Source organism: Pituophis catenifer, unplaced genomic scaffold (genome assembly GCF_029215685.1).
Source record: "Pituophis catenifer annectens isolate HBS135680 unplaced genomic scaffold, rPitCat1.0.hap2 SCAF_1, whole genome shotgun sequence".
Classification (NCBI taxonomy): domain Eukaryota; kingdom Metazoa; phylum Chordata; class Lepidosauria; order Squamata; family Colubridae; genus Pituophis; species Pituophis catenifer.
The window spans coordinates 277,960,677-277,977,831 of NW_027256881.1; the positions used below are offsets into that span (position 1 = coordinate 277,960,677).

Consider the following 17,155-nt stretch of genomic DNA (forward strand, 5'->3'; position numbering starts at 1 on the left):
AGGACTTTCCTCCATATCATTACAAATAGGGTTTCTTTTGAGCCCCTTCCCCCCACCCCCAATCCTGCTCTGGGTTCAGCTGCCTTTTATCTGTCCATCCCCTTGGTTGTGTCTCCTTTCTCTATCTCCCAAGGTCATTCCCATAAGCCATCACAATATGAAATTCTGCCATGTATACTTTTTTTTTTTTTTTTGAAATTGGCCCAAGGTATTATCTTTTCTGAGATACTTACAATTTGCTGTTCAGAAATTCTTCAATGTCTCTGAAATATGGTTTATATCTCACCTTCTTCGTAAAGGTGGATGGTATTGTGCATGAATATGTCCCTTAATTTTATTCTGCAACAGCAATCCTGTGAGATAGATAGGGCTGAAAGACAGTGACAGTATCAAGGTCACAATCCATTCGGTCAATCAATATATGACACTGGTACTCAGATTGGAGGCATTACTTTCCTAGCTGACTCCAAAACTAATTTATTTGATTCCTATAGAAATTCTATATTTATTACTCTAGTTCAATCACTTTGGCTTATGAATTCCCAAGAGCTTTTAAACTGCTTACCCATCTGCGAAACATTGGATCATACCGCTAGCTAACTAAGGAATATATTCTGGGGAATTTAGCAATAGCGCCTTTATACAGGCAAAGGAGATTGATAGTATTGGATGCACTGTTGCTATCAGGACATTTTCAAGCTTCATAAGTTCTTTTTGGAATTTTAGAAGAATATAACTTCTATTACATCCTTTAACACAATAAAGTAATATTTATAATCATATTTAAAGATACAATTATTGTTTATAACCACAAACAATATATATTTGCTTATGTTGTTTATAACCAAAACTGTATTATATGCTCTATCACTTAATATATTGTATATTGTATATTTCAGTACAATATGTATCTTATTTTTGAAGACTGTTTCAGATGACAATAGTGAATTGCAGCCCCGTCCAGCTTGCTAAAATTTCACATAGATGGCTTTTGATACAATTGTTGCAAAAAGTTACAAGATATTGCATTGTTTGTGTTACAGTGCTAATGAGAAGATAAAATTAACTAAGGAGACATAAATCCTGGTTCCTATTGCTTCTATAAAAAGGAGATAAATAAACAGAGATAAATTCTGATTGCTATTTATTCTGGAGATTTTATTTAGGGTGGGAATTGAGAAACTTGTATTTTCTCAATTTTGGCAAAATTGAATCTCCTTAGCGTATGCACTCAAGGCCAGAATTAACCAATGTGATAACTCTAACAGTTATCTATGGGAGAACTTTTTTTTTTTAATTTTGATTTATATGCCGCCCTTCTCTGGAGACTCAGGGCGGCTTACAATGCGTTAAGCAATAGCCTTCATACTTTTTGTATATTTATACAAAGTCAGCTTATTGCCCCCACAAACTGGGTCCTCAATTTACCTACCTTAGAAAGGATGGAAGGCTGAGTCAACCTTGAGCCTGGTGAGATTCGAACTTAAGTAATTGCAGACAGCTGGTGTTAATCACAATGCTTTCAGTCTGCTGAGCCACCAGGCCCCCACAACTTGGTATGTGGTATCGGTATCTCTTCATGGCCATATAGGTTGAAAGGGAGGTAGATAGAGAATCCAGTAACTCTGAAACTTTAACATCTGGGAAAGGCAGGATGGAAGAATCACATGCTGTATATGGTACACTGCCGACATGATGCAGCTAGGGTCGGGCATTTCTGAACCAGGAAGAAAATATAGCACCAAAATATAGCATTTGGATAGCTGCTGGTAAAAATAACATGTACACTCAGCTCATTTTGCAACTATTAGTATCATTCTTAGAAAGGTGTCACACAAACTAATATAATTTTAAAGAGTCATGGCACCATGCTGCCTGAGAGCTTTGCAAAACTCTGTTGCCCAGAGTTGTTGGATATGAGATGGATGGCAAATATATTTTCTAAATTAATTAAACTAATAAATAAAACTCTATGAACAAAGAACAGCTGCTAATTTTGTTTTGCATTTTTCAGGAGACACTGATAGACTGGTGTGATGAAAAAGAACTCAACTTGATTTTAACAACTGGAGGAACAGGATTTGCACCAAGAGATGTCACACCAGAGGTGAGATAGTTCATTTTCCTATTTTAAGAGAACTTGTGTATTTGATGTAATATGAATATTCTGTTTCTTAAAGAAATAAAAATACCTTTATTAAACAACTGAGAAACATAGAATTTATTTTACTTGACTACACAAAGAGGTTTGTATTTTGTCTCTAGGCTACTTTGCAGTGTTCCTGTTTATCTTCAGACATGGAGATCTTTCTTTGGTAGTGATTTTCAGGGTAGAAAATATTGCAAATCCTTAAGGCAAATAAAATCAAACATCTTATTATAATCTTTTACCAGCCTATACAGTAAAAGAAAAGGGCAATTTAATACAGATGTAATGAACATGAATTTGGACAAATTCTGAGAAACAGTGGAGGACAGGCATACTATGGTCCATGGAGTCACGAAGAATGGGACACAATTGAGCAACTGAATAACAACAACAATTTAATATGACAATTTGTTATGAGTGTAGAGTTAGTATCTCTTAAAAAGTAATAAATTTAAAATTTATCACCCTCAAATTTAGAGATGATTGGGAATATTAGAGTATGTCTTAGAGCATCATAAACAGGACTCACTGTTATCCTTGTGGCAAGTTCCTCATCTTCCTATTTGTGGTCTTAATTTGGTTGGTACTGTTCACTTTATTGTTGCAAACTCTGCTCTCATACCAGAATATTATTATTTAGAAATATTTATGGTATGGTGATCAACTGCTCTTTTCATTTGAGATATTTGGCATGGTCCATAAACAAATATTTCTTATGTATATTACAATTCTAAATGCTTAATAATATATATTCTGACAAAATTATGTCCCTTTAGTACATCTATCATTTGTTGTTTAATGGTTTCTATAAAATTAAATTATGTATTGCAATGCCCTACATATTGAGTAAGGAAATCACTTAAAGTTAGCTAGACTGATGTTGTCCTGTTGGATGGGGGTAGATGGAATACCCGTTAAATGATGATGCCACTATTCACATTTCTGTACATTACAGTGTGGAAGTGTCCATGGAAAATAAAACAGATGGAATTTTTATGTATTTAGAGATCCTCAGATCAAATTATTTTTGTGATAGTTTGCTCCAGTTATATAATTTTAGATTTATTCAAAATTGCAGGAGTAAGGGAATGATGCTCTTACTATCACCAAACCTCTTATAATATACTTATAATAAAAAAAAGCCTAAAATGATTAGGCTTAAAGATGCCACAAAACTGTCTTTATTATTTAAACTGAAATGTTGGTTAGCTTAGGCTTGCTGTTTTGTTGGGTTTGGAGATTTTATTCATTGATTTTATAATAATTACAAACTGCTTAGAGTCTCTAGAATGCAGCAGCACTCAAATATTTGTATAAATAAATAAATAAATAAATAACATATACCCAAAGTAAAATGCAATATTTACAATGCTAAAAATAATATCAAAGATAAAGTTGAAATAGGAGAGAAATTTGAGAATTTTCAGTTTTTTAATTTATTTTTTTCAAAGCAGTATTCTTTCTACAAAAAGGTGGAATCAAAGGATTACTGGTGAAAGACGGATTTAATGTAGCATTTTGAAGGAATTAATAAAAGGATATATGCTTTGTTAGGAAATGTTTTAAAATACCCAGTACTGTAAACACAAAGTTAATAAAAGGCTGCTGAACTGACATCTAGGTAAATGTGCTTTTTGCCTTAAAGAAAGTTTTGATTGGTTAGTTATATTGATGATGGTACATTTACCTTTCAAATTGCTTTTTTTCTTTTTTGCTTCTATTAATAAATATACTATTTAATTTTTTAAAAAAATTATGTATTAAATATCAACAAATATTTCTGGGTTATTTTATTGAATTTAATGCAGAATCGGATAATGACATTTATTCTCTGATATATATATTTTTATAGTACTTAAATTATTATTCCCAATAGCCCACAGGTTGAACTACCCTTTTCAGGTATTACATCCAAAAGCTAGGTTAAGCAAGCCAGAGAAACTGTTCTTTGATCTTTAGAGAGCTTCCTTAATCTCCTAGGCAGCTGCACCAGTAATAAATTTAGAACGTCACAATCAGTACTTACATCATTCTCAAGACTTTCCAAAGGCTTTACCTCAAGATTCAGTTGCAACATTTTGCAAGCCATTTCTGTTTTTAACCATGACATTAATCTAGCAATCCACTTTTGTCTTCTCTAGTGCTTCTTCCATTTCTGGGAGAGCTATCTAATTCTAAAAAGCATTTGAAATAATATTTCTGAATACTCTTAATACAATAGTAATCAGACATAAAGAAGAAATGTTCTTCATTTTCAATCCAGAAGTCTAAACATGTGCAAGAGAATCAAATTCAATTTAAGTTTCAGATGTGAAAATTTAGCCTCTGTTCTCTCATCTAAGATGGTTTCCAGAGCCAAAGTGCACCCCTCTCTGGTAATGCTTCTTAACATATATGATACTTCGGTTTTGGTTTTGTTTGCCAAGATGTTAACTGACTGGTGTTCTTATAATTTCAAAGTATCCAAATCACATTCCTGCGGGCTTTGTGCACTAGAACTCCACAATACCCTACAGCACAATAACTATATATATTTCCCTGCTGACTCTGAATCATGGCAAGTTTTTAAAACTTCTCTACCACTTCATAAAACCTTGTGAATATTTTCTACCGTACAATTCAGATCCAGGTAATTATTACTTTGGCTGTTCCACCCAGTTTGCAGACAAACTTTCCCTCATCACATAATCAGACCGTGGAAGACCAGTTAGTATTTTCCTCTATATGAAGATACTATCACTATGATTTGCAGAGGTGTTAAATCTTGATGCTCATTGTGGAAAATAATCGGTACACAAGTCACTATGACTCCATCATATCAACTCCAGCTCTTTAGAATCAGTAGCCGTTCCAAAATCATCAGCTCTCTTCCAGTTTTAAGAACCACAAATATAGTATGTGTCAAATCCATCTTGTTAATAAGAAATCCTCTTGACCATATCTTACATGATGTGTATAAATCTCTTGCATCACCTCTACTGCCCCCAGCCTAGCAATTTATAATTTTAAATTATCTATTTTAAAAAAGATATTTTTTCTCTTGTATGTAGACTTATAGATATTTTTCTCTAAGGTTTTCCTAAAACCTCTTAGTTTTAGAGAAAGCTGTTAAGAGCTGGCTTTTCCCCCAGGCACTGAGATAGCAAGGTTGAAGCCTGGAAACTATATAGTTGAATAGATATTGTTGGTTTGGCAACAATATTTCTTGTTTCTTGGATTGTTTTATTTTTCTGTTTTTATTATAACTGTTAACTGGCTTGAGTCATGTCTCATAAGATGGGCAGCCGTAAATCTTTTACATAAATAATTAAAAATAATATTGCCAGATTTTTTAAAAAAATATTTATCTCTTTACATCTTCCAGCAAGATGTTCCACACTAAATGGTTTAAGGTCATTAACTTGAGATGTAGATAAGGAAAAATTATTATCTGTATTGCAGTATATTCCCAAAAAGATGTTTTATGACATGTTAAATATAGAAAACTAACTACAAATATGCTGGGATTTAATTTTGAAACACAGTAAAAATCTGGACAGTATGCATATCCAATTTCTAGATTAAGATTACAATGAAAAAGATCATGTAAAAGTGTTTTTTTTTTCATAAAGAGCACTAGAGTCTTGCTCTTGCTCTACTTTAAAAATGATATTCTTACATTATTTCTGAGTAGCATGCTTTACATTTGAGTTATTTCATCACGGAAACCCATTATTTCTTTTGTACATTTTTATCAGTGTTTTGAGTTGATTAGACCTTGTTTCAGGAAACCACCGTATCTTCTTTAGCTCTTTCATGTAATTATGAAAGATATTAGTACCTCTTTTCTCTATAATTGTACCAAATTCAAAAAAGTTTTAGACTCCTTAGAGCATTTAGGTGGAAGGTTTTCTATAAATGACATTTTCCATTTGAAGGACAAGAGGGTGGTGCTATTTTTTTAAATAAGCTTTTGGAGACATTGTTCTTCTGATAAGATTCAAGTTCTAATCCTAAGAAAAGTTTCCATATATTAATTAATTGAGGAATTAAATAAGTAGTCCAAAGTAAGAGATTTTTTCCAAAGCTAATGAGATGAGCCCAAGAGCATTAGCTAACAAGTATTCATCTTATCTATAAAATCTTCAACTAACAGCATGGATAATGTTCCTAATTACTTTTCACAGGATTTCATAGACTTTCTAGTTGTAGCCTAAATATTGCATTGCCATTCATTTCCAGCCAAATGGACCCATTATTCCAGCATTCTTTATAACCTGAGTACCCAATTAAAAGTTTTTGACAACAAGTGTTCCAATGTTTTATTTCCCTGTGTTCCAGGAATTGAGCTTATCTTCAAATAAGATATTTCCTAATTACTTATTCAGACTTTCTTTCAGCTTCATACAAAATATCTCCTCAAGGTTCTCCCTTACCTGTACCTCTCTGTCAGACCCCAGGTACTAATCTGGAATCTCTCACTAAACCTTTTCGTCTTGACCAATAATTGTTCACCAGATACCAGATGGTGAACCAGTTAAAGTTTGGCTTAGGATGTTCTGGTGATGGTAACTCATGCAGTACATGTGATGGGCTTTAAAAATAACTTGAAAGCTTTCATTTGTGCCAAATACAGTGGCCTATTTATTTTCAGGTAGAATTACTTGAGCAATATTATGGGCGTTGTACTATTTACTGATACTTTCAAAGTGCAATGCGCTTTATGTGTAAAGCTCTTTCTGGCTTCAGTACTCCTTATCTATAGAACAATCTTATCTATGGGACAAGTCATCCCATAGATGACACAGAATGCCCGCTGAATGTCCTCACTTAACAAGTGCTGCTATAGAAGGAGACCCAAGAGGGGCATTCTCTCTGGGGAACCCTGTCCTCTAAAACAAATGGTCACCAAGGCAAGAGTAGTTCCTATTCTTATGACCTTCTAAGAGCTCATAAAAACTTGACTTTACAAAAGCCCTTTGAGATTTCATTCATTCTGATGCCTCAGAATTTTATATTAATTTTATTTTACCATAATTGTATATTTGTTGTATATTGTGGCATTTTATTGTTATTTATTGTTATTATTGCTTAGGCTGAAGTTGCTGCTTCCATTTAGGCCTAGATTAAAGCAATTTATAAATTCATAAATAAAATATATTCCCCCTCTCAAAGAATAGGTAATGAATAAATAAGCAAACATTCATGCATACATATACAGAAGGGGACAAACTCCTTATTCCTCCCTCCCCACCGGATCAGTCTGAGATTGCCAACAACAGGGGAAACACATTCTGGAAATTCCAAACTTATCCCCACAAACAGAACAGCAGGATGTGAAGTTAAATTCAGGCATAAACTACAGGGATATGCTCCCAACAGAAACAATAACTGATACAAAATGGGATCAATTGTCATCAATGCAGGCAATTTGAAATGAAAGATCACTTGGAATTTACATACTGAACCACTGGGAACGAGCCATTAAATTTTGAGTCAAGCTCCTTGGACAATCAAAAACTTAATAAAGAGCCACAACAAAACCCTCTTGGGCTTCTCATGTCTGTATCTGCAACTCACCTGTATGTAACCTTTACCAAATCTAGCTGTTCTTTAAGAGATGCTGTATAGTTTGCCTCTCCCACAAGAAGTCTGGATTATGAAAAACGTCAGATGCAAGAGTTTCATTTGGATAGAAACTATAAGTCACCTGTAAAGAAGACATGCCAATGTAAGGATTACTACATTTCTATAGGCAAAATCTGCGTGTGGCAACTAACCCAGCCCAATTGTCTTGTTGATAACTCTGTGGATGTTAACATAACTCTGTGGATGCTGTTCTTGCATATGATTAGTCATTCAACCTATCTGTTCGTCACTAGATGTTGAATAAATGACAAATGCATTTTTACATCTATTATTTGGGAAAGGACCTTCCAAAATCTGGAGGTAAATTGAGATCTATGAGATGAGACAATACCTAAACACATGTTCTAAAAAAGTTGTACTGTTTTTTGAACAGATCAGAGGCCCTTGCAAGAAATGAAATGAATTATCTTTTTAAACAAATCCACCACTTCCACTTCTAGGATGGCAGTATACCGTACTTCTTTTTCAGAGATAGAGCGTTAATAAAATCCATTGGCACTGTGTCTGAAAGTTGCAAAGGGGAATTCAGCTGCTGCAGCAAGCCATCTGGAACAGATTTTGTCCAGCGGCAAACATAACAAGACAAAACATAGTTCTTGACATTTGCCTTCCCATAGTTAACTTTCCTCTTCTGGATCGAAAGACTCTTCAAATGGTCATTCACACTCTAGTCACCTCACGAAAGGCTGAAGCTGCAGTTGATCCAGAATGCAGTGACACTAGCATTATGCCAGTGTGACATAATCACTCTGTAAATTGCACTAGTTACCATTTGGCTTCTGAGTGCAATTCAAGGTCCTGGTTATCACCTATAAGCTTTTCATGGCAGAGGGCCTGGTTGTTTGATGTAACACTTCTTTTTATCTGATTCTGCCTGTCCTGTGTAATTGGGTAGAGTGGTGATGCTCAAGACCCAGGAACTGTGCTGTTTCTGTCACAGCACCTGCCCTCTGGAATGATATCTCCTCAGAGATTGATATCTCCCACCTTGGTGATATTCAGGAAGCTGTAAATGACCTGACTATTCTTATAGACTCTGTGACAGAGTAAATATTAACGTAGCTGCTGAATGAGATTTTTCGAGTTATATATTATTTGGGGGAAGGCATTTATGATTTTTTTTGTGAGTGTTTTGTATTTTTTATTTTTAATTGTAAGCCAACTATTGTCATTGGAAATCAGGCAGCCTATAAATTGTGTAAATAAATAAATATTTAATAGTTTTCTTCATATCCTCTTTCACAGGCATAAAACCACCACACACCAAGAATCATACAAGAATTTAGATACGTGTATTTCCTTCCTTCCTTCCTTCCTTCCTCCCTCCCTCCCTCCCTCCCTCCCTCCCTCCCTCCCTCCCTCCCTCCCTCTTCTTGTAAAGAAAAGAGGGAGTGGTAACAAAATACAGGTAATCCTCGACTTATAACAGTGGTTTAGTGACCATTCAAAGTTACAATGGCACTGAAAAACTGTGACTTATGACCATTTTTCATAGTTACGATCTTTTCAACATCCCCAAGATCATGTGATCAAAATATAGATGCTTGGCAACTGGTTCATATTTATGACCGTTGCTGTGTCCCTAGGTCATTGTGATCACCTTTTGCGACAAACCAAGTCAATGAGAAAACCAGATTCACTTAACAACCAGTTTACTAATTTATCAATGCAATGATTCACTTAACAACTGTGGCAAGAAAGGTCATAAAATGGAGCAAAACTCATTTAAATATCTTGCTTAAGAACATAAATTTGGGGCTCAATTGTCATAAGTTGAAGACTACTTGTAATAGAGATAAGGGAGGAGGAAAGTAACTGAGAAAGAAAGAATCCTGTTGAAGCATTGCATAAAAAGAAAAGGCATTTTATAAGGCAAATAGCTCGGCTCAAGAAGCAGCTAATATTTTGGGTATTTTTCAAAGGGCATCCATTTTCTGGAGTTATTTGTAGCCATGAACACCTTCACTTTAAGAGAATCATAATAAATCAATATAGAAAACCATCTAGTTCAGCATCAGCAGTTCGGTCTAGTGATTAAGACACCAGGCTAGAAACCAGGAACGGTTAGATCTAGTTCTGCCTCTTAGCCTTGAAAACCAGCTGGGTGACTTTGGACCAAACACACACTCTCAGCCCAACTCACCTCAAGGTTGTTGTTGTTTTGGGGGAAATAAGAAGAGGAAGGGGTGTTGCATGTATTCACCATCTTGAATTCTTTGTAAAAAATAATAAAGGTGAGATATAAATTAAATAAATAAATCCTGTTTCCGGCACTATCCAGCATCATTATGAAGAAGCACTGTAAAAAGACAAACAGAAAAATCATCCTTCCTATCATGCCTACCTATTGTATCTATAGGTTCCACGTTACTTGTAGTTATTGCTGGATTTATTTTCCTTGATTTTGTTTAATACCACATTATCTAAATTGATGGTCATTTCTTGCAAGCATCCCGATGTCATCCGCAAAATCTAAGTCAAGTAAATGAGCTGTTACCCATAGATTGCCAAAGCTAGGGTTATTCCTCACTCTATGGGTGATAATATACATCCCCTTTTTATTCTGTTAAAGAAGGCTGTGTTGCCAGACTCCAGTTTCCCCAAATTAATCAGGAAGTTGGCAGGAGACTGCAAATGGTGACCATCTGACAAACACACACCCACACACACACACACATTTTCACGGGTAGAGGTATGCAAGTTTTGGTGTATTCAGGTCTTTTCCCGTGTAAGATTGAGAGTATCTTGGCAATGTTTTGACGAGGTCCCACTTGTCATCTTCAGGCTGGTGTTTTCGGTTTCGTGCTTGTACGAGGAAAGCGTGATTGGAGCTGCCGTCTCTCTATAAATACTGGTGGGGAGGTATGGGGTGCTGGCTTTGTTGCTGTGAGCGGGTTGGTTGCCTGTGTTGTTACATCTTGATTGGTTGATGGAGTTGATGTTTGCAGATTAGTCAGCTGTTTCGTATCATCCTGTGTGGGTGAGGTTCTTGATGTGTGCCCATTAGTCTTTTGTGTTTTAACAACCTGGGTAATGGGCTGTGTTCTAGTGTTGTGATATCCTGAGTTTTTTGATGTAATGTCGTGAGCAGATGGCTGTGATGCCACATCCCGGGGTTTGGTTTGGCTCTGAGTTTGAGGTCTTGCCATGTGTCCATGGCGTGTGTCAGTTTGCTTTGTGTGGGGATCTGAGGGGGGTGCAGCAGCTGGTGTTGCTGCTGTGGTCTGGCTTCTGGATGGTGGTTGTATTTCATCTATGGGATGGGTTTGGGTTTGAATCTGGTGAGGATGATTGGTGGTGGTGTCATGTGTTATCTTGGGTCTGGTGTTAATCTTCGTGGCTGGGAGTCTTCTGTTGACTAGGGCTAGTTTCCAGATGTCCGGTAGGCGGGAAGTATCGTCACGTTTATTCATGTTATGGGGGTGTTTCTCTATTTCGATGGCTTCCATGATTATTCTCTTGTTGAAGTGTTCATTTTGGAGATTAATTTGGTTCCTTCAAAACATCTCCAAGATACTCTCAATCTTACACGAGAAAAGACCCGAATACACCAAAACTTGCATACCTCTACCCGTGAAAATCTACGAAAACAAATATCTTACCTCTACAGGAAGGAAACCTTCCTGCTGACCAGGACCTACAAGAAACTCGAAGTCTGAAGAGATACCATCTTATGTGACCTCACATTCCTACGGAACTGCCGAGAGAAAAACGTGATCCCCACATGCTTCCAAATAAAATTCCATTCTAAAACCTCAGCCACCGAAAGGATCCTGAAAAGAACCGAATTAGCCCTAATCAGAAACGAACTCCACAGGAAAAGATTCATACTAGGCCAAACCAACAGGGACCTACTCACTCTACACCTCAAACTCAGTAACAAAATCCACCCAGCACTCTGGGACAAATCCAAACAACTAGCCCTCTGGAGAGCCGAAACAGAAACCTCCCACAAGACAGACAGACACACCAACAAACCCCACAGACTAGAAAAACGCCAGAAGCCCAACCCCCCTCCACAGCAACTCATGAAACAAACAGTACATAACATATCAGACAGGACCCTCACCATAGCAGAAACCAATGTCCTTTCCAAAGGATTCAACTTTGCAGTCGCCCCCAAATGCATCCCCACTGAAAACATCATATGCGGAGTTGAAGCTAGCCTAACCAAAATCAACCCAGATGAAGCCTATAAAATCAGACTTGAAGTCACCAACGTCTTCTGCTCCAGCAATCCACCCAGAAACAACTTACACAAAGAAGAACAAAAAGCACTCACCAACTTGAGGAAAGACAATAACATAATCATTCTCCCAGCAGACAAAGGTAATGCCACAGTGATGATGAACACATCTGACTACCAAGCTAAACTATCCAACCTACTCCAAGACCCTGCTTACAAACCTCTAAACACAGACCCCACCACCTACCTGGAAAAAAACCACCAAATCCAAAATAAAAGCCTCTCCCATCAGTGAAGAGATCCAGCAAAGAATCATCCCCAGAGAGAAATCATCCAGATGCCCCAAGCTCTATGGCCTCCCCAAGATACACAAAGAAGGAACACCACTCAGACCCATAGTCAGCTCCATAGGTTCACCTCTGCAGAATCTTGCCAAATTTCTTGCCAAACAACTTCAGCCCTACGCAGAATCCATCACCTCACACGTACAAAACTCATTCCACTTCATAGAAACTATAATAAAGAAACAAAACCTGCAACCCAGCAACCTACTCGTGAGCTTCAATGTCATATCCCGCTTCACCCAAATACCTATTAAAGAAGCCTTGACAGCTATCCAAAACAAATACAGCCCCCCTAAGCAATCCTAGATCTGACCAACCACTGCCTAACCAACACATACTTCATCCACAATGGACAAAGATACAAACAGATAGAAGGAGCACCTATGGGATCACCCCTCTCACCTATCATCGCAAACTTATACATGGAACACTTTGAAACCAACGCTTTAGATAAATCTGAACACAAACCCAAACTCTGGCTTAGATGTAGATGACACTTTCGTAATTTGGCCACACAGAAAGGAAAAACTGGACAACTTCCTCACACATCTCAACAGCCTACACCCCAAAATACAATTTACTATGGAAATAGAAGCTAACAACCAACTCCCCTTTCTGGACGTCCTAATCTACAAAAAACCCAATGGCTCCCTAGGACACACCATCTACCAGAAAAAAACACACACCAATCGCTACTTAAACACACAATCACATCACCACCCTGCACAGATCAACTCCATAGCCAAGACTCTTATCTCCAGAACCAAACGACAAAGACCACCTGAAAACTGAATTATACACTCTCACAAATGTATTAATCTCTAACGGATTCTAAAGAAACACAATTACCAACCTAATCCAAAGGGAGACACCCCCCAAGAACCGAGACACAGAACAGGACAATGGCATCGCCCTCCTCCCTTACATCAATGACACCACAGATAAAATCAGCAAAATTCTCCACAAACACAATATCAAGACAGCCTTCTGCACTGACCAAAAAATAGCCAACATATTAAGAAACTCCAAAGACAAGATCCAGCTAGAAAACCAAGGAGTCTATGAAATACCATGCAAAATCTGCCCAGCCACATACATTGGACAAACTAATAGGAGAATAAATGCACGCATTGCAGAACACAAGAACGCAGTCAGAAAAGAAGAAAAAACTTCCTCCCTTTTCCAGCACTTTAAAACAACAGGACATGAAATTGACTTCGAAGGAACCAAATTAATCTCCAAAATTAAACACTTCAACAAGAGAATAATCATGGAAGCCATCAAAATAGAGAAATACCCCCATAACATGAATAAACGTGACGATAACTCCCGCCTACCGGACATCTGGAAACTAGCCCTAGTCAACAGAAGACTCCCAGCCACAAAGATTAACACCGGACCCAAGATAACACATGACACCACCACCAATCATCCTCACCAGATTCAAACCCAAACCCATCCCATAGATGAAATACAATCACCATCCAGAAGCCAGACCATGGCGGCATCACCAGCTGCTGCACCCCCCTCAGATCCCCACAGAAAGCAAACTGACACACGCCATGAACACATGGCAAGACCTCAAACTTGGAGCCAAACCAAACCCCGGGATGTGGCATCACAGCCATCTGCTCATGACATTACATCAAAAAACTCAGGATATCACAACACTAGAACACAGCCCATTACCCAGGTTGTTAAAACACAAAAGACTAATGGGCACACATCAAGGACCTCACCCACACAGGATGATACGAAACAGCTGACTAATCTGCAAACATCAACTCCATCAACCAATCAAGATGTAACAACACAGGCAACCAACCTGCTCACAGCAACAAAGCCAGCACCCCACACCTCCCCACCAGTATTTATAGAGAGATGGCAGCTCTGATCACACTTTCCTCGCAGAAGCACGAAGCCGAAGACACCAGCCTGAAGATGACGAGTGGGACCTTGTCAAAACGTCACCAAGATACTCTCTCTCTCTCTATCTATCTATCTATCTATCTATCTATCTATCTATCTATCTATCTATCTATCTATGGTCTAACCCAACATGTGGGAGGGGGCATTCTGCTCCCTTTCACCTTTCAGCTCCAATCCAGGAGCCCTCAAGCAGTCGCATTCACGACAAACCATTTTATACCAAATTTATATTTTGCTGATAAAGAAATAAAGGTGTGTGTGTGTGTGTGTGTGTGTGTGTGTGTGTGTGTGTGTGTGTGTGTATAGTTAATATTTCGGGTTTCTTCCTGTGTAATTGTGGATATATCCCTAAAAGGGTAGAAGCGACGTTTCGACAGAATCTCATCTGCCATCATCAGGCTTATGTGAGGAGTCTTTTGCAGTAACTGCCGTTACTATTTCAAATCTGGTGCTGGTAGTCTGGGATGGCAGATGAGATTCTGTCGAAATGTCGCTTCTACCCTTTTAGGGATATATCCACAATTACACGGGAAGAAACCCGAAATATTAACTGTACACACATATATACCCATGAAAATTTACATAGACAAATATATCTATATATCTATATATCTATATCTATATCTATATCTATATCTATATCTATATCTATATCTATATCTATATCTATATCTATCTATCTATCTATCTATCTATCTATCTATCTATCTATATCACATTACCTAGATTAGTAAAATACAATAAAATATAAATGTTAAAAGGATCTATGTTCAAATACCAATGCCTAGGCCATGTGAACATTGAAGCGCGGCATCGTTTATATTAACAAAAAGTCAGATACTGGACTGGTATATGTCTTCAGCTTACAGCTGGTCACAATGTGATCTACAGTTTGATGTAGGACCCCGCAGTCACACTAAAGGGAGGATATGCCCCATTTATACAGAGAGTCCCTGTAGATTGTGTGTGAGATGCAAATCCTATTGAAGATTGTCTGTTACTGATGTGGTAATTCAAAGTCTGTCACCTTTTTTGTGGGGTTATTTATATGTCTTCCTATGTCTGGGCACTCAGCAACCCATTTGACTTTCCATTGAGAATCGATATTACAGTGGATTTGAGTCTTCCGGCTGATAAATGAGGAATGTCAGCATGCACCAGTAGGAGTGAGATGTTTATAATTTTTCTATATTGTCTCACTAGTGCACTTTGCCTTCGTAAAGCTGGTGGTGCTATATGGCTCAGAATAAGAAGCCAGCAAGTAGGAGTGATTTTAATATATCCATTTATAATCCTCAACAACATTATGAGAATTATAAGCAGATATATTAAAATCATGCATAGGTTCTAAAGCTTTGTCAAGTGTACACATATTAAGGATGTACAAAACATTATGTTCATGGAAAACTTTTTTAGGTATTCCCTGCTCAAAACTAAGCATGCATAATTTGGATGTTTTGGACTATGCATGGAACAAAATGGGGCTGATTAGTCAATACCCAAGTCCAAATAGCGTGTCCTAGGCAACACTGGTTCATAGGGGAGGAGTGGGGACAAAGCCAAGGACATCAGCTGAAAAAAAATGTTTCTTCCTTCAGTAGCCTCCAACATGGCACATTCTATTAACTTGCCAGCCTTTGATTTTTTTGGTGCCTCGCTCCCCCCATAGTAACTGTCACTGTCCCATTGCCTTTCACTTACCCATGCTTCAGAGCAGGGTGGATTTGATTTAAATCAAGTTGATTTAAATCACAATTTAAATCATGATTTAAATCACCAGTAAAAAGGCATGATTTAAATCAACTCGATTTAAATCATAATTTTTAAAGAGCAGCTGACATCTCTTTTCTGGCAGCGGCTCCTCTGACCCGCTGTTGACTCACCAACAGTCCCAATATTGCAGAATATACAGCCTCATGCTACATAACTAAGGTCCATTTCATGCTGATTAAACTAAATTATTAATGTATCTTAAATAGAAAACTATCTTTAGATAGATTTTTACTCCCAAAGCATTTTATTAAAATAAATTTGATAAAAATAAAAAAAAATCCATTTTAAGTAAAAAAAAATTCAATTTCAATTTTAAAAATCCATTTTTTAAAAAATCATCGATTTTTACCCACCCTGCTTCAGAGCCTTTCCTGTCCTGCCCTGTCTCTTGCAGGTGTTGAGTATTGACTAATTTACTCTCCAAGTGCACTTCCTATTTACTCATATCTCCCTTGGTTTGGAAGGAAGGAAGGAAGGTAGGAGAGACCTTAATATTTTTTAAAAATGGGATTATAGCAAGAAGATTTTTTTATTCCTACTTTAGTTTTATGTAGACAAACACAATTTGTGGAAACTTCCAGATTTCTTTTTTCTTCTTCTTAAGGTGATAACAGAAGTTATCAGTAATCTAGGGCATGATTTCTATTATTTCGTTGACTGATTAAAACACCTACTCATTGAAGAAAATTGCAGGGAGTTCTTCTATAGCAGTATTTTCCAGTCTCTAGGTATTAAATATCAGTTTCTAAATATGGGCATGCTGGCTGAGCATAAGGGAACCTATAGTCCAATATACCTTGAAGGTATCAGTTATGAATCACTGTTTTAGAATATATTTTTTTACTTGTGTGGACTGCTGGTCAATCCAGTGTTGAGTTTTCTTGTTATCTAAAATGAATTATGGTCCTATGTGCCTTTGCAGGAAGGACAGAAAGAAATTTGCTGGGAATATGGGGGAGGCAGGAGAGTTAATGAGATATACCAAGCTGGGATTTTGTTGGCAAATGGGAGAAGAGTTTGTTATGATTGAGATCTGATATGCCATTGGGTTATGCCATACTGGAATATTTCTGGTTAGAATAGTTTATGAAAGGTTTTGGAGATGTTAAGCATTATCATCTCTCTATTCTGCTTTAAGTTATGATC

The 17,155-nt window shown here is 37.1% G+C and overlaps 1 protein-coding gene across 12 annotated transcripts in view; it reads left to right on the top strand.

Moving 5' to 3' along the window:
* Positions 1-17,155, top strand: part of GPHN (gephyrin) — a 242,592-nt gene that overhangs the window by 94,900 nt on the left and 130,537 nt on the right. For 11 of the 12 annotated variants that reach the window (XM_070937712.1, XM_070937721.1, XM_070937660.1 and 8 more), the window contains exon 4: positions 2,015-2,107. In XM_070937712.1, coding sequence (XP_070793813.1) covers positions 2,015-2,107 — 93 coding nt within the window. Of the gene's footprint in view, positions 1-2,014; positions 2,108-17,155 lie in introns of those variants that run through there. The other variant, XM_070937696.1, reaches the window with a different exon arrangement.